This window comes from Haemaphysalis longicornis, unplaced genomic scaffold (genome assembly GCF_048455015.1).
Source record: "Haemaphysalis longicornis isolate Haplotype H1 unplaced genomic scaffold, Haemaphysalis longicornis Haplotype H1 scaffold_10, whole genome shotgun sequence".
In the NCBI taxonomy this organism is placed as follows: Eukaryota; Metazoa; Arthropoda; class Arachnida; order Ixodida; family Ixodidae; genus Haemaphysalis; species Haemaphysalis longicornis.
Genome location: NW_027526204.1, coordinates 52,340,427 through 52,359,007, shown reverse-complemented (window position 1 = coordinate 52,359,007; position 18,581 = coordinate 52,340,427). Strand labels below are relative to the sequence as shown.

Here is an 18,581-nt window from a genome sequence, read left to right as displayed (position 1 = left end):
TGACGAAGAAATATTATTTGGATGATCATTAATGCAGATTAGAAAACGTAATGGCCACAAGGCTCTACCCTGAGACACTCCGGAGGTGACATCGAAAATTGGAGAGGAAGAGTTATTAACAAGAGTGAACTGATGTCGAAAAGACAAAAAGTTACGGATCGACAATAAGGTTACCGAATCTAAACGAAGTTCTGTTATTTTGAAATCAGACGGGAATGAGGTACGCGGTCGAATGCTTTAACAAGTCCAGGAAAATGCAGTCAGTTTGTAAATTATTATCCATATTGAAGTGAAGATCAGGGGTAAATTCGAGTAACTGGGTGTCGCAGGAAAAACCTCACCTAAATCAGTGCTGATTCTCAAAAAAAAATGTTATTGGTTTCTAAATGACAATAAATGTGCAAAGATATTATATGCTCAAGCATCTTGCAGCAAATGCATGTTAGTGATATGGGCAATAATTTTCTGGTGAATATCTATTGCCACTTTTAAATAAGAAAACTAATTTACCTATTTTCCAATCAGCCGGCAGTTCTCCTGTTGATAAAAATTGCGTGAAGATAAGGTACAGGATTTTACTTGAGCATAGTGACGTGTTTTTGATCACCTTAGAATTATTGTTAACACTGCCTGAAGAAGTTGATAATTTACGTTTTCCAATAGGATTCGCAATCTCTTCAGCGCTGAGAGCAATAGGTTTCATGAATGTATGTTCAAACTCGGGAGCTTCACTAAGCCAGACTCAGGAAACCAAAGCGAGTTTCACTAGCTTTGCACCAATAGTGCAAGCTCCGCAATTGACCCTTTCAAATAAGTCAAGAATAATGCGTAAGCTTTAGTGTGGAAACAAATAATTGGGGAAGTCCGCGTTCAAACGTTTTTATTTTTGCCCTCATTTTCGAGAATCCCAGAATTGTGGAGTCCATAAAAGGTACAGGTGAATATAATCAGGACATAAACGAACGGCGCCTTGCTGATTAAATTTTAAAACTTGAAGATGCCTGAACCTCGTCCCTAGAAAAAACTGCAAAAGGGGTCCGTATGGACGACAGGGCTAGAAAAACCCAAGGTGGCGATTTGTCATGAGGTTTATTCAAGATGACCCCAGCAGAGCTAGCGAATCTGAATAACTGAATCCAGCCTAGTTGCAGAGCAACACATTAACAGAAAAATGGGATAATGGAAGAATCTTTTTTTACTTGTTCCGATGCTACGCATGCAGAGATATTCTGATGCGATAACAAGGGCCGCAAATTATTGCTGTAGTTTCTGAGTGGTCGAAATTATCGCCAAGCCTTCCACCTGAAAAATAGGAGACTAACAAGCTTTCCTTATTGAGAAGGATTAAATGACGTACAGAGAGTATAGTGGAACCCCCGCCTCTTCATCACTTCTCAATGCATTGGTTGCAATAATAAAATACGTGCGTAGAGGAGAGAACTGATCTTCAAGTAATTTACCATTCGTTTACAATATATGGCTTACACCTATTTCGGCAGTGTACAAGTTATTTAATTCCAGGACAAGGCCTCAATGAAGTGGCTGAAGCAACGTCTGTGCGTTGGTTCAGCCAACCCACAGACGTTGAACCAACATCTGTGCGTTGAACCAACGTCTGTTTAGGGTGATGAAACGGGGATCATGGAATTGTTTCGAAAAGCACAGGCCCCAGGGGTAAATCAGGTTAAGCATCGTGCAATAGAAATTCAAAGTTATACGAATCTTAAAGTAGCCAGTGTTTTAAATCACCTTAAACGTGGATTAACTCACTGCTTAAAATTTACATAGAGCTCGCTAAATAATTTTGTAATCCTGAATGACAACGCAAGTTTTATCTCGTGACAAAAAATAGGCCATGCATATTGGGCGTGGTGCAGTGAAATTATACTCTGCAGCAAAATAAATCATGAGCCGAGCGTATCTACACCTGCCGAATTTATGGTTGCGAAGCCTACGCGACACCTCCGCAGCATTACGTGTTTTATAATAACAACATGTGACTTGGTCATGATAAATTGCACAGAGTTGTTAGTATATGTGTCCTGAGAAATGGATTGTGGATGGTATGTTAGACATGTACACATATTGTAACACTGTGGAAAAAATACCCCTACATTTCCCGACATTTAGCGAGAGATGTAACTTGATGAGCCAATTATCCAGGAGAACCGAAAGAGTTTGCAGTTTTTCGAGCTAACGATTCCGTTGAGTTGAGCAGAGGGTCGACGTTTGGTGTATATTCGCAAATGATAAACAAATGCTAAAATGGTGAAAAACGTACTCAATTCTACATGATACAGAAGCTCAACAAAAAGCTCGAAAGTGTAACTTCGCTACGCCCGATACAAAGGGCAACATGCATGTCTGAATCCTTACTCCAAGAACACCTCAGTCACATGAATAACAACCGATAAAGAAAGAGATTGCAAGTTTTTGGTATAATATATAAAGGCCAGTCTGCTGTAAAGAAGAGGTGAATGTTCGCGTATTGGTTGTTTCTCCATGATTCAGCGATCAAACCGAGCGTGTAAATTCTGGCTTTTTCTTCTCATTTCCAGACCACAGGTATTTTATACGTACGAAAATAATTGCAGCCATCACTCACAATACTGCTATGGCTATGGCCAAAAAAACGTATAACACAATTCTATAAATAGCCAGTTTGCGTTAAATATTTAAGTAACGAGAAAAAAGTTTCTTTGCTGCGAAATTCGTTGGCTGTAAAACCGCCGCAATAGCGAAATCAGCCATTTGTATAACTGTACGGCAATACAGTACACTCTCAATACCCAGAACTTCAAGTCGCCAAAAAGTTGTTACGTTTATAACGAGATCTTTTTACTACGATAGACGTGTGAACGTAAAAATTTATGTGCGTACACAGTCCTAATACCATTTCATGAAAGTCTGGCCACTATAAGGTGAATGTAGCTAATAATGTTTCTGAAAGCAACAAAGCTACAGGAAAGTCTAGACACAGCATTCAAAAGGTGATTACGCAACAATGAGATGCTGTGCACTACAAACTGTATCAATTATTTTTGTTTGCGTCTTTACAACTGCATCTTCACGGAGGCTAGCGGCCTCAACTTCGCGAGTGCTAAAGAGCCACCGAATTGAGAAGATGGTACCATGGTGAAGTGCGAATAGATGGCGCGGACGAGGCGGCAGGTGCTCAGACCTATATCGTCGGCTGTCTAGAATTGAGGTCGCACGATTGGAACAGGAACGGCGATGTTGCGTTTGTTGCGCTAACATGGCTGAACACTGACGAGACGAGCCTTACGGGGCCTACGAGGCTCAAGAAAACATGGACGAAGAATAAAAAAGAAAGCGAAACGGCCGGAACAGTGAAAATCTGAATGTCATGCCAATGGGTTTCACAAGAATTTGCATTTCTGGTTCCGTTTACACTGTGATGCGGATATTTTAGTTCTGATTACGGGGAGTTTTTTTGGGTTGTCTGAATATAGACGCAACCTACTTAAGGCTTCTGTTCCATTTAGGCGGCAATTCCGTTTCAGCGATTTCTGCTTGTCGAGATTCTACTATAATTGCAACATTCATGAGCCTTGCAGCAACGTTTAAGAAAGTGCAATTTTGGATCACAAAAAACTTTTGATCACATGATAACTCAGCATGTCGGCTTTTGAAATATCGGCATTTCGGCTTATCTCCATTTCGGGTTTTCGAAACTTATTGCTGCGAATACACTTTTGAAGAGATAACATAAACCATCCGTAATCATAATAGCCTATTGACAGTGTAAGTTAGGAATTTCACTAACACCACGCCTTCACACTGAACATTAAATTTTGTTTCACCCATAAATATAGTTGTGAGGCAATAAACAATTTTATGGGCAGTATAAGTCATCGTTTATGAAAACAGGGCATTACTGCACTTATGGAAATGTACTGTGCATTTATTATTTTTGCATTACACGTCGCAAAGCCAGGCTTTTCGATCCCATTGACGCAGCAGTGCCGAAGTGGTATAACAAGATGTAAGGTACAGTTTTGCACTGCATGGATAGTGAAGTACATAATAAAGGAGACGCCGGCCACAAGAGGAAAAGAAACAATGACGTTTCGGCACGCAGTACGCGAGCGTTGTTCACACTAAAAGCAGAGACAAAAAGCCAGAAGTTTAAGTAGGATGAAGCCCGTGACCTAAAAACCTTACGTAGACGGGGGGGAAGATTGCCGTCAGTGCAGTTCAAGGTATTTGCGTTCGTCTATATCAATACAGATTCAAGATACAGCCTAGAGGCGAAGTCCTTCTCGGTGGCGACAACAGGTGCCTTGCCGCAGTCTATCTCATGGTTAGACGATTGTACATGTTCCACGAGGGCAATAGTGGACACTTTTCCTTTCTTTACGTCATTACAATGCTATCTTAACCGTATCTAGAAACTTCCAGATTCCCTCTGCATAATCTATCACAGTTCTCGCATGCCAATTCGTATACAACACCGAGAAATCGTTCTTTTGGCAATCTATCTTTCACTTTCACAAGAGCGTTCTTTAGCTTCTGGGTAGGAATTTCGGCAACGTGCACGTCATGCGTGCGCAGGACTGGGGCCAAAGCCTCACTCACTCCCGGCACGTATGAAAGGCTGCATCTTTTTGAGCCTCTGTGTGGGGCTGCAGAGACGCGATCCAAATTTTTAACCACCGAAGTCACAAAGGAATCCAGGTAGCCGCTAGAAGACAGGTCGCGACGTACACGTTGGACATCAGCCGAGTGGTCGGCAGCCGTGGAGCAGATAGTGCGGGGAAGTCGCATCAACGAAGACACTACGGACTTATTGAGCGTTGCAGGGTGCACCGACTTGAAGTTCAAATATTGTCCCGTGTGCGTGCTTTTCGAAAAACAGCGAAATGTAGTTTAGTACCATCGCATTTGATTAGAACGTCCAGGAATGAAATTTCCCGTTGTTTCCTTTTTCTACTGTGAACTCAATCAAATGTTCAGTGCAGTTTAAGTGATGCGCAAATGGGTCCAAGTCTTCTTTCTCAATTATGCAAAAGCAGTTGTCAACGTAGCGAAGGAAAATCTTCGGAGATGGAGAGAAGAACGAAAGCGCACGTTGTTCTACAGACTCTATTGCCAATTGGCGGCTATTAGCGAAATTTAAGCCCCAATGGCAGTACCATTAACTTCTTTGTAGAATACACCCTTAAGGACGAAGTATGTGTTCGATAAACGGAAGAACAAAAGCCTTACAAGGTCCGGCACGTCGATTCTCGTTCTTTCCGGGAGGGTGGGGTCAGAATACAGTGCGTCTTGGCATATTTGTACTGCCAAGTCAATTCACACACTGGGACACCACATCGAACGACACCACAATTTCACCATCGTTCATTGAGACGTCATTGGCTTTTTCTATGAAATGGCTTGAATTATGGACGTGAGTGGGACTCTCACCGACCAGAGGGGACACCAAACGATGTAAGTAGCCAGAAAGCCTGTAGAGGGGAAACCGGGTGAAATCTAGGATGGGTCGTTACAGAGTACCGGGTTTGTGAATTTCGGGAACGCCGTAAAGAGCGAGGGCTGATCAGCTCTGGCGCAAGACCTTGTAGTAAAGTGGCATATGGTGCGCTGGGATGACCCGGAAAACGTCAGCAAGTAGCTTCTGCAGATCCCTCTGTAGTTTGGACGTAGGGTGTTTGTCAAGCCAAGTATACGTGTCTCCGTAAAAAAGCAACGCGTGCACTTTATCTTCTTAGTCGCTCCTGTTCATTATCACAGTCGTGTTGCCTTTATCTGTAGGTAGTACAGCGATGGCCCATTATCAACGGAGGGTATTGATGGCTCTGCGTTGGTCAGACGTAAGGGGAGATTCCCGAGTTCGGGTACGCAGTTTGGAAAGAACACCTATTGCCTGGGTGCGGGCTTCATCACGGCGGGATGGTTCCACGCGAGTGACAGCCCTTTCCACAGCACAGACCACTTTCTTAACATCTGATGAGGGGCCAACATTAAAGTTGAAGCCCAAATGCAAGACGTCCAGTTCCGGACGACTCGGGCTGTAGATGGAAAGATTATGAACCATGGCATTTGCACTTTCAGGGCGGGTGCTAATTTTCTGACGAGCCATCATTGACTCCAACTTGTTTGTTTGTGAGAACTCGCTTTGACGTGACTGCAAACTTGCCTTGTAGTTAGCGTGCAGCTGCAGGCTTGGGAACTCTACTCCACTATAATGCTCCAGACAGCGACGTGCAAAAAATGCTTCATTCTTCAACGACCTCATTTTTTCTCGGCAGTCAATGATGCTTGCTTGTACAAGGCAACGTTCCGCTTTTTCGACCGCACGAAATCCAGCCTTTGTGGCAACCATCCTAGGCAGGCGTAGAGAACGGGGGATGAGGCCACGGGCTTTGCAGATCAAGTTGAAATCGAGGTGTTCCTGGAACGACGACAGGCGGCAGGTCAAGGAAACGTACCGGTGGACTTCTGTAACGAAAGACTCTCCGTACGCCCGGCGGATGTTGATGAAGCCTCGGTGAACCACACCCATTTCGGGTCAGACATCTATGCCGGATCGATGTCTCGAATGCTCTCTATTTCTCAATGGGGCCAATAGGCTTGAGCTGATAAGTCGACGAGGCCGGCGGGTGAGGCGTGGTAGCGCTTTACTGCCGAGGCTTAGCTCAGCCGTCTTTTAGGCAGACTCTTCTTCTAGCAATAAATGGCATTCCGATGGTCTAACAGCTAAGCTGGTAAGGTCCAGTGGTTCACTGAACCTTGCGAGTTCACCTAGTACCACTCATTAGTCCTTGACAAACAAAGTTGTTCATTTGAAACGTATAAACACCAGGCGGATAAAAAACGCGTCTGCACCGCTCGGCTCTCTAACGGCTTTTTTTCTCACCGAAGGAAAAACCCGCCGCACACCAGCGGGCCTTCGTCAAAACACCAGTTGTGCATGCATGCATGACAGACCAGTTGACATTACTTTGGCTGGTCTCCTCCTGAACAGCGGTAGCCAAATATTCAGCGGCCATTTGCTAGCCCTAATTCGGCTGAAGGCCGCTAGCGGATTGAAGAACGTACATTCAGGGGCCGTAAGTCAGCCGGTCTCCTTTATAACACCGGTTGGCCATGGAAAATGAATATTCTGCCACCGGACACCCGGTTCAACGCAGAAAGAGGAAATGCACGTTAGCCGCACTCGGACAGGACTCTTTCCGAACAACAACCGCCACAAGAATATGAATATTCTTTTGCATGTCGTTTGCTGTACTTTGGTTGAACACCGCTTCGGCCAAAAAATGGATGCCCTAAGGCCCTACGTCGGCCGTTCTTTTTCGGAACACCGGCAACCGAAAGTAAACTGCGTATCTGGCAGCCGGGTACCTGCCATTGTTTGGCTGAGCACGGGGAGCCGGAGAAATACCGAAGTGCTGGTGGTCGAATGTCGGCCGTTCAACATATGATCAGTGGCTGCCAGAATCTGGATGCTGGCCGGACATACCAGAAATCGGCCACAGATGGACTCGTCTTAGGAGTTGTTCGCGTACTGGAGTGAAGGATTCAATAGTGCCACGCAGTTACGGCACGTGCTGATTTAAACACGTGATGTCATTCTAGTCCGGAATTCATGAGAGAAATGAAGCTGTAGGAAATATTCACACGTTTTGTTTAAATTTTTGTTATAGCGGAACACTCGAGAAAGCGGCAGTGAAGTAGGTTAGTTTGACATGCCTGGGACGTGCAATGCTTCTGAAGAAGAAGCTGGGTGTTTTGTGCACGGGGTGCGAGCGAAAATACCCGCTAGAGAAGACGACATTAAATCAGTCGAGGACGCAGAACGGCAGGAATTTATGGTAGAGTTTCTTTGCCAGCATTGCGCCTCGACCAGCTTGAAGAATAAAAGCGGCCGCTCAGGGTTCAAGTAGAAGAGGAACACTAGGAGCTGAAAGGTGTAAAAGAACAGAAGAAGCCACTCGAAGAGATGTTTGCACTAATCGAGGTCAAACTGGGGACGAAGGGTGACATTCCAGAAAAGAATAATGTGGTTCACGAGGCAGGTGTATCGAGAATGCTTGGCCGTGAGAAGGAAAAGCGGGAAGACAGAACGCCATGCCGGAAAATGATCGCGGATTGGAGGTGACTCCGACGTAGCAGAAGCAGGTGGCCGCGCCGGGAGGCAGGCAGGAAGAGGAAGACACGCGCATGCTTATCTCCTCAGAGGACTCGAACATGCTCTACTCTTAAGGGAGGTTAGGGAACTGGTGAGAGAGGACGAGAGAGTACAGGTTGGCGTGTTTCCTGGGCAGACGGTAAGGGTTGTGTTGGGAAAGAAGGACAAGATGTGGGAGAGCATGCAGAGGCATATCCTCGTCGTTATAGCCGGATGAACTAATGACCTTCTGCAGGGAAGGGGCGCTGGCTCGGGGAAGCAACTAGAAAATAGCCTGAAGGAGCTTCGGACGCTTTGCGCGAATGTGCAGGTCGTCGTGAGCACAGTACTCGAGGTTATTGGTAATGGTTTGCCAGTGGAAAGGAAAGTTTTGGCCTTAAACCCGACATACGGGAGTGGAGCAAGGCGCTGAGTTTCTCTACCGTGTATATCAATTGAAATGTCCGACAGGAGGGCCGTAAAAGGGCGTTCCAGCATGACAGGGTTCACTTCTGCGAGCAGGTGGAAGCGGTCACCTAGAGGCGACAGGCGTCCCGAGTGGTGGCTATTTTTGGGGGGCCACATGTCTTTGGGAATTTTACATAGATAGGGTGCAAAAGGAGATAGCTAGATCGGTGCCGATGAATACAGGCAGACGAAAGGGGTGACGACAGCATCTAAATAGAAGAGTGGCTAACTGAACATCGCATACAAAAACATGCAGGTCGGCTGAAAAAAAGACAAGCGGATGGAGATTAGTAAGCAGCAACAAGAGGAAGATATCTGGATACGCGCCGTGATGGAACGCACCTACGGGACCTGGAAGAACCAGAGCTGCAGAACAAAGTTTGATCTCTCTCTCTCTCCCTGGTAACATGAGAGTATGTATGAGAAGGTTGTAACTGGTCGGCTGGATAGAGAAAAGGCGGAGAAGTGGGTATGCTTATAGGCCAGGCAGCTAATTAGAGAAGAGTGCAAGAAGGGTAAATAACATGTGTGGGGGAAAGGGATAGTTGAGGGTTGGGAAATCGCTTTAGGTGTGTTGTACCTGTGGAGGCGTGGCATGTCTAAAAAAGGACATCAAGAATTTAAAACGATCCATGCAGGTACTAATATTATGGAATATGAACGCCCACATTGAAGATCTAGATGAGTACAGAGAGTTCAACAGAAATCTACTGCTAGATATGTGTGAGTAGCAAAACCTGATCATAATAAATAGAGAACATGCGACGGTCAAATCACGGGAATGTTTCGTAGGAGGCAGTCGCGTACTGAATACTGCCTCATTTCCGAGGGACTTTATGAGTGGTTGGGCAAAGTGAGCAAACATGAGGAAAGGCGCCACAGTCTCTTGCAGTCACCACAAGCGTATCAGGCTGAGTTTTGGGAAAGTGGTGGTGCAAAACCCGACTGACCGGTGCAGTACACAAACTTAAGCTGTAATCAAACTGCGCCCATAGCCAAAAGCAGAGGCTGATGGGAATATGGGCCAATTTCACAGGCTCATAAAACAATGTAGGAAACAATAGTACAGGCAAAGAGGGCAAATCGATGGTGGGGAATGAAAACACCAGGAAGCTAGTGGAACAAAGAAATTAAGGAGGCTATACAGAGGCGTGAACATGCGTCAAAAGTGCACCGGCAGTCGTAAAGGGCAGGAATACATCCGAAGGATGTGGACCTAAAATGGGAACACTATAAAAAAAGGAAACAGCAAGTGCAGCAATTAGTGCAGGTTGCGAAAATAAAAAGGGACAGTGAAGGATGGGTAGCCCAAATACAAAGGAGGGGTAGAGACACGCTAAAATAGTTTTGAAATCGTGTGGGCATAAGGGAAACGCACGAGTCCCAAAGAAGGTGGAACTATAGAAAACTAAAAGGGGCAGATGCTCAAGGGAGAAGTAGCATTGAAATACCTTCACGAAGTCATCGCGGAGAAGTTCTTTAATGTGAACGCAGAGGCCCCACAGCGACAGAGATGTCACGTAGGGTAGGCAGGAATGTCTCGGGAGAGATGGGCACAAGCTCGGATAGAAAAAGCAGAGACAAAAATGCCCAAAATTACTGCGGTAGGCACAGATGGTATACCGACGGGTTTACATAAACTATAACGGCAATAAGCAAGAGAAAGCTAGTACAAGCCATCAGAACAGGGCTACAAAACAAGGCAATACCAGACACGCGGCAAACGAACAGGATGGACTAAAGTACAAGGGCAAAGGAGGCCGGACTGAACCGAGCTCTTACGGGCCGGTAACTGTCACGTCAGTGCTGCAGAGGTTGATAATGCAGGCAGTCAAGTTCGAACTAAAGAAGGGGGTAGAAGAAAATAGGATAATCGAGGATCTTCAAAAGGGGTTTCGAAAGAACACAAGACAAATGCTATTTGAAGCAAGCGAATGAATAGGTTGGCCAAGTTGCAAACCCTACCTTTGTGGTTAGCCTTGATGTACAATGAAAAAGCGTATTATAATATAAAGGAGGAGAGGCTGTGAATATTGTGGAGGGCGACAGAGTGGGGGCTGAATTTATTACCTTACCCTGGAAGCTATGCCGAGAAAAAAGTGCAAATGGGGTGGGAGGGGGTAACACACAATAGGCCTGTGTACACCTACAACGGTTGGTAAGAAAAATGGAAACTCTCCCGAGTGCATTCTATCATCAACATGGTGCTGTAAGAAAGCAAGATAGTGGGCAGTACGCTGGGGTTCGACTTATCACACATACAAAACGAGCGAGTGGTGGACCAACAAGCCCCAGGACTAATATATGCAAGCGACGTATGTAGGCACACAACCGGATATATGCCGATGACAATGTAGGCCTTGGTGGATATTTGCGGTGAAGAAGCGACGCACCTAATTCTATTTTTAGCATAGAAAAATTGGGAACCATGTTCTTGGTGGCGCGGAGAAATGAACAGTGTCAGAGCATCAATTACACAATCCCACAGGTGAAAGAGTATGAATACTTAGGAGTATGGCGTAACCACAGCGACAATTACACGCATGCGGATGAAGGTCATCTTAAAACGAAAGGAAGACGGAACGCGTTTGTTATGAACCATACAGTTTTCTGAGGCTAGACCAAATACGAAGTGGCAAGAGGAGTCTAGATAGGAGTCAAAGAAGCAGAATTACCTTTCGAAAATTTTGTGCTGTGAGTGAAACAAGAGACCCACGCGTGCCTTGAGAAAAATCAGAGGGCGGTAGGCAGACTGCCCCTCGGGGCCTACATCGGTATTACCAACTAAGTGGTACGGGGGGATACGGGCTTGTTGTCCTTTGAGTCAAGACAGGCGCAGAGCAAGATAAAGTTTGAGAAGCAACCTTGTGACATAGAGAGCAAAAAGTGGCTGCGAGAGAAGTTAAGAACCTGTTCATGAGGAGCAGGGACACGCCGTTAAGGCGGAGGACCAGATGGCCGACCAGGTGGTACAGAAAATCAGTAGGGAAAAGTGGGGATTACACAACAGTCAAAATGCAGGTCAAGGCAGCAGAGATGGAGAAGTTAGTACAGAGAATGGAAGCGAAGCACGCCCTGGAGACTTATAGGAGAGAGAAACTAGAAATCACGAAGGAAGGTTTGTGGGGCAACTCGAAACGCAGTGCGTTGCTGTTTGAAGCACGGGCGGGGTGCCTTAGAACCCATGCATGCACGGTTATCTACAGATAGCAAAATGAAACGTGCCTATGCTGCAGCAGGGATCGGGAAACTACACACAATATTGTGGGGGACGGCACAGAGATACGACCGACGCTGGGCGAGTGGGAACGACGTTGGTGAGGGCTTCATTATTTGGGATGACGGGGAGCCTCAGCTTCAGAGTCATTGAGGGGACGAAGAGGCGACTGGAGTGGTGGTGGAGAAAAAGTAGGGAAGTGTGGGTACGCAGGCGGAGTAATTACCCGGATGACAATTTAGAACAGTGGTTGGAGGCAAGAAAAATTGAGGGGGTGATGGGAGTTAAAAACTAAGCTGAGGGGAAATAAAGAGGGAAATCTATAAGGGTAGTTAGGAGTAGGGCACGTAAGAAAACCAAAACAAGAAAATCAGTTGCTTAAAACTGACTCCCCGATTCAAAGGGATAGCCACTAATCACCATCGTTGTCATCATTATCATGTCAACAGGCCACTTTTAGAACTCTGACATGGACGTGCAACGCAAGATCTCTGTCTAGCGAAGAAAGCTTTGCTCTCAGAGAAGCTCTCGGATATTGGGTGTGATATCATAGGCATATTGTAGTACAGGGAAAGACATCATGGAACGGGCTACCGGGGATATTCTGTGCTATAGAGGACATCAATTAAAGATAGAAAACGGGGTTGGATTCTCACTCAATAGGAAAATAGCAGAAACATAGAGGGATTCTTAAGCATCAACGGAAGAGTCGCAGTTGTAGTAATCAAGCTAAACAGCCCATACAAGCAGCGATTATACGCGCCTATGTGCCAACACCAAGGTCCGATGATGAGGGCGTCAGCAGTTTCTATGACCTCGTCGAATAAGGAAGCGCGGGAACAACATAGTTTACGATTTTGATGGGAGATTTTAACGCAAAATTACGTCAAATGCAAACGGGAGAAAGGTGAGTGAGCAACTTTTGTAATGTGTAGTCGCCACAGTTTAAGAGACACTTTGTTAAGATATGTGGAGAGTATTACCCTGAAAATAATGAAAACACTTATTACCAAATTAAAGAACAGGAAATGGCATAAAAAGGTCGGAACGAATCGAAATATATTTATATTTAGTTACAACCAGGGTATTGTGCAGAACTTGCAGGTACTAAGCAATGTTGGAAACAGAGAAAAGCACATGGTTAGTTGCACAGTGAGTCTGAACATCAAAAGAGGAATAAAAAGGTCGGTAAAAAAGAAAAACCAGACGTGGAGTCAGTCAGAGCGTGCACGCACAACTTTAAAATGTCGTTTCACAACAAATTCGCGCTCTACATAAAAATGCCTTCACAACAAATTCGGGGACGGTGCAGATATGTTAATGACAACTTAACGGCAATCAAGTAATCAGAAGCAGCTCTGGGATAAATAGCGTGTATAAAACAAACTTCAGAAATAACTCACAAAAGAACATGAAACTGTCGAGTGCCGCGGGGGGAATTTAGGAGTCCCAGCTGTCGAAATCAATTAGCAGAAACAAAACAAACATCATTCGTGCGTACAACTTGGCAGGGATCGAAGAAATCCTAACAATCGGATGAAGCTTAACGGACAATAAGATATCTATAGGCAAGGGCCGATTGGGTGCTATTAAAAACAAGCAGACTAACATTACACACAACACGGACGAGATAATCAGTGTAGCAGAACGATTTTACACCAGTCAATATTCCACACGAGGGGAAATAACAAAAAAAGAGGCTTAGCACGCAAAGCCCACTAATAACGAAAGACGAGTTTGAAAACCCACTCAAGCATAAACTAAATGTAAGCTGCAGGTGACGATGGCATAACTGTGTATCCTTTAGAGCAGAGATAAGATAGCGTACTGGAAAAGCTCGATTCCCTATTTTCAGAATGCTTAAGGGCTCTAACAATGGTCATAAGCTGAAAGACAGCAAAAATATTTCTCATTCCCAAAAAAAGGCGGCTCCGGGAATGTTGAGAACTACAGACCTACCTTAGTAATTAGAAGAACTACATTTATACAAAATGACAGCCGGTGGAATACCAGGGTGACAGAGTTGACACCAAGAGGCACGTCCAGAAAAAGGGAAAGGCCAGTACTCGATGGAGGGGAAAAATAGGAAAGTTTGGAGACAAAAAATGACCTCAAGCGGCACGGAACAGGAGTGGTGGGAGGTTAATGGGACTCACCTTCATCTTGCAGTGCACCTAGTAGGCTGTTGAAGATGATGATGGTATGTCAACGTATAACCGCATCAGGTTGAGACCGTATCAGGTTGAGCTTGCTCTTTGTAAGCTGGCAACCTTCCACTACTTTTTTTCTCGCCGACGTCATTAAAATCTGCCTGTTTAGATAGACAAATTAAGCAATAGAAAATTAAAAACAAAAGCACGCTGGCCTCAAATTATCAGATACTTGTTTTGACGGAGACAGCCAAAACGGTGAGTTGTGAGAAGATGAATTTGTTAATCGTATGTGAGTTGTCATGGGCTGCCATTATATTCACTCCCCTTGACTTCACTTCTTATGGCCCGCATTAGTGCACGTGAGAGGACATGCTAGTGGTGGCCGTTTGTTGCAGGCTGAGGACTTCCGCAAGAAGAAATCGTCAGGTACAATGCGGCCTGCTGTGAAACAGAACGAGAATTGATTTGTTTGTAACAAAGTTTGTGTCATCAAAAAACTATGAAACCCCAATTTCTTAACGTGTGTAGATAGAAGAAAAAAAAATTATACTTTATTCAAGCAGAATACTTTTTAAATTAGCAGAAGAGAAAACCACTCAAAAGTAACATGTTCTTTTTTGTAGACTTGGTGCCGACCACGACGGACCAGATAACAAAAAGTACAACTACTGCCCACTTCACCAGCATATAATGACGCCAAATGTGGACCCGGGAAGTTCCGACAGCTTTTCAGCATGCACCGAGGCTTCAGTTGAAGATACATTTCTGTAAGATTTTTTAGCACTCTCCTCATTCGCTTAAACCAGTTTGAACCATGTGGAATTGTTGAACGGCCGGCCACAATGAATTCTTCTGAGTGGCAAAAAAGCGATTGCAAACAGTCTTTAAGTGGTGCAGATTGTATCAGTGGCCATGTGGTGCCTGTATTGAAACTTTTTATTGCCATTTGAATAAGGTAAATAGAAGAGACAGCGGATAAATAGCACGCGACTGTCAAAGCGTACGGTAAACATTTTGGCATCATGATGTTCGAAGTTCCTGGAAAGTGGGCTCGTTGGTTCACATCGCAGTACCCGAAAGTGTTGTTATTGTCTCAGGCACCGCAACGTGTACTGTTTTTCTGGGCCGCTCGTCTAGCTATGGTGTCGTCAGGGGCTCGCTCTAAATTTATCAGTGCTATACAGGCCATTACCGCATGGTCCCCAAAGTCATTGATGAGACGTAAGAGATTTGCCTGGCCATTTCCACCCCTTCGTTTCGTCGTCCTGCAACTGAAATAGTGTACGTCTATTGTATCCAGCCCCAGTACTCCTCCCGCGAATGGCGTCTTTTGCGTACAGCACCGGGTTGATGTTGCAGCATGAAGATTAAACGAGGCAACATGGCCGTGGTGTCACTTACGTGGCTTATGCATCAAGACACTGGTGAATAACGATGGCGAATGAAAACAAAAACCAAGTTCTGATGAGCTTGGCACACAATAGCGAGTACCCTTTATCCAGGCAGCGTATATTTGCACAAAATATACACCAGTGTTCAGCCTTTCCCTAAAAAAAAAATAGGTCGAACCCGCACCGACAATTTGTGTTCCGTCCTCTTCCCAGAACGATCTGTGTCACGTTAGCGGCGTATGTTTATTTCCGAAGATGAAGTTTCATTTGTAAACTACTAATTTGCTAATTTGTAAACCACCCTTACTTACCGAAAAAAACTTTTCGTTTTACTTCGCGAAGTAAATCTTCTTAGGTAACCGCTCAATTTTAAGTACAGCGCTCTGCCTTCGTCTTTAGTGTTAGCATTCATACGTTAAGATAGATTGTTGCGTGAAATATAATAAACGTCAGCCTACAAGAACGAATTTATATTGAATCCAGGTAACAATACCTGGCATGTCAAAATGTGGCAGTAAAGTTAGACGCTAAATTACCAAATTAATGTGGTTGGCTGGCAACAGATCCTAATAATTTATACTGAAAACGAAAACATTTTGGAGATTACGCACCAGTTATGATATTACCCCAAGCTAAAATATCATACACCGTAATCAGGTAGTTGCCGATCTGCAGAGAAAAAAACAGTATTAAAAACTGTAGAGATACTCACGTACGTATGCTCCAGAAAATATAATTCTTAAAACATTGATTTATTATTTCGTAAAGCCCTCAATAACAGGAATTTGCGGAATCAGTATGAAGGCATCAGCTGGATAATCACTCAAATAAGCTAATAGTTGTTCATCATTGCTTTGTGGCATTTGCAGTATGAAATAAGAAAGGGGCGTTGTCTATTTTAAAAGAATACGCCTTAACTTTTTGCGCCCGATATTCTCTGTCAGAGCTACTGCGACGTCTCTTATAGCAAATTATTCTAGCATACCTCAAGCCACTTGAGAGTGGAAAAAAACCCTTGTTTTCTGTGGAAGTGTTTATGCTCTAAAACCTAACAAATAAAGTACTTTCCTTATCTCAGGTTCCGCACTTGACTGCTGAATTCCCGACACTTGGATGTGTCTTTGGTTGATCCCGGTAATTAGCACTGACCTCTTTCCAAAGTCACTCAGGTACAAACTTTTGCAAAAAAAAATGCAAATACTTTCATTTCACGGCAGTGTTATAATTGGAGTGTAGGGACTATCCCCGCAAACACTATAGGAATAAGGTAAAAGAGAGAATAGAATAAAGCAGATACAAAACGCCAATGAGCTAACACGTTGTATTACACAGAAACTCCCTTATTGTAAAATATATTTTGCAGCCGTTCATTACGGCGTCATTCAGAACCAAAGTGTAGCTCCGACACGTCGACTCTAAAATTTAATATATTTTTTATTGAGCTGTATTTTTCTGAACACGTTGCACAAGAGGAAATTGTAAAGAATGGTACGCGCACAGACTAGTGTGTCAAAGACATTCGGCAGGTCCGTTTTTAATAGATTACTCATTCTTATCACTCACGTTTGCAGTGGCATGAAAGACAACGAGTACTCGGAATGTGTGGAAATGAAGAACGGAAAAAATTTGCTTTCGCTTGAAAAACACCTGATTCCAATGGACCTGACTGCAGAGGAGTTCTGCAAGCGATTGAAAGGACCCCAACACGCTTGGGGAGTAAGTTATCATGTTTAAAAACTAATAGGGGTAAGGTTTAAGAAGTACTTGTGAACATTGTAAATGCTTGTCTCTTCTGTAGACCTGCTCGTCTATCCAAGATTGTTTTGTCGTTTATGGGTATGTTTTTTGTAGTTTTTATGATGTGTGCATAACTGTGTGTTTTTCACAGTGAAGAACCCCCTCAATATTTATCGCTATCTCCAATGTAGCCACAGAAATCACTTCAACTTTTCTTTTAAAAGCTGTATAAATAGACCAGTTATTCTTAAGAAAAAACATCATTTTACTTATGCTCGTAACCTATATGTAAAATGAAAGTCAACGATATTCACAGTTTATACGCAAATTTTAATAAAGCTGGTACAATTACAGGAGGCCAGACTGTGCACAATTTACTGCTACAAAGGCGGGTTTTGGAAAATGTATCCGATGGACAGTTATCCGGCCCCTTACGGCTTCAAGTGTGGGAAAGGAAAAGTGAGTGCACTTCTTTCAGCTTGTTAAGCATGTTGTTTTAGTCAAACAATACCACCCTATATCTGCAATTATTTCAGCAGAAGTTCCTTATCTGAGGACCCCCAACCCCGTAAATCATGAGGATACCGACAACTTTTGAACATTTGCAGCTTGTTCGCGCATTTTAATTGATGTATTTTCTTAACCTAACAACGATGGCCATTAAATACCAAGTAGTCATAGAAAGGCGCCACCAGTGGCCAACTCGAACGCCTTCCTTGAAAAAAAATCTTCCAAAAACAAACGTTTGCCAAAAAATTGTTATATATAATCGAGAAATATATGCATGAAATACCTGGCCGTGGTTGCATCCAAAACATGTCTAAAAAATTCCGGGCCATCTCTAATAACGTGAGACTTGGGAAGGGGCGAAGATTGATGTGTTTAGGTGTATTGTTGGCGCCTTGGCGTTTTTGCCCACGAAGATGAAACCTTTGGGGAGTAGAGGTATGCAGCTTTGTGTAAAAGTCCGTTGTCTTCGAAACACGAAGCTCTCTAGCGCGAGGCGTAAACAGGTGTCGCGGAGTGTTTCTAGTACGCGCTCCGCAGCGCTCCAGCACGAGCCGTATACGTGTGTGCCGATGTTCTTTTAGCATGCTTTCTAGCGCGGGGCATGTTTCCCGTTGTATTAGTACCGCAACTACATGATGCGAACGACTATCAGGACGGTGGCGACGACGACGACGACGACGACAGCAGATGCCAACAGCACCTGCTCCTCAGCGGCTTCGCCCCTAAAACTTATAAAATGTGCCGTTGCTAATATGGTACATAACTATTCGAGTAGCAAGTAGGTTTGTCTGCAATAATGTTCGCTTTTCTACGCGATACTTCGTTTAATATGTGACTTTAGTGCACCAGGGACCACTTCTGTATAGAGACCATGCTGGGCCGAACACCGTGCAATTGTATGCTGATGACGTCCTTGTTGCTGACTTGGACTAACTGGACATACCAACCGTTCATAAATAAGAACCGGAACT

The 18,581-nt window shown here is 44.2% G+C and overlaps 1 protein-coding gene across 1 annotated transcript in view; it reads left to right on the top strand.

Annotated features, from left to right (window-relative positions):
* The window catches only part of LOC144157733 (metalloprotease mig-17-like), a 41,774-nt gene that overhangs the window by 8,948 nt on the left and 14,245 nt on the right, over positions 1–18,581 (top strand). Inside the window, exons 4-6 of the mRNA XM_077688511.1 lie at positions 14,596–14,739; positions 16,935–17,079; positions 17,455–17,559. Of these exons, the coding sequence (XP_077544637.1) occupies positions 14,596–14,739; positions 16,935–17,079; positions 17,455–17,559 (394 nt within the window). The remainder of the gene's footprint in view (positions 1–14,595; positions 14,740–16,934; positions 17,080–17,454; positions 17,560–18,581) is intronic.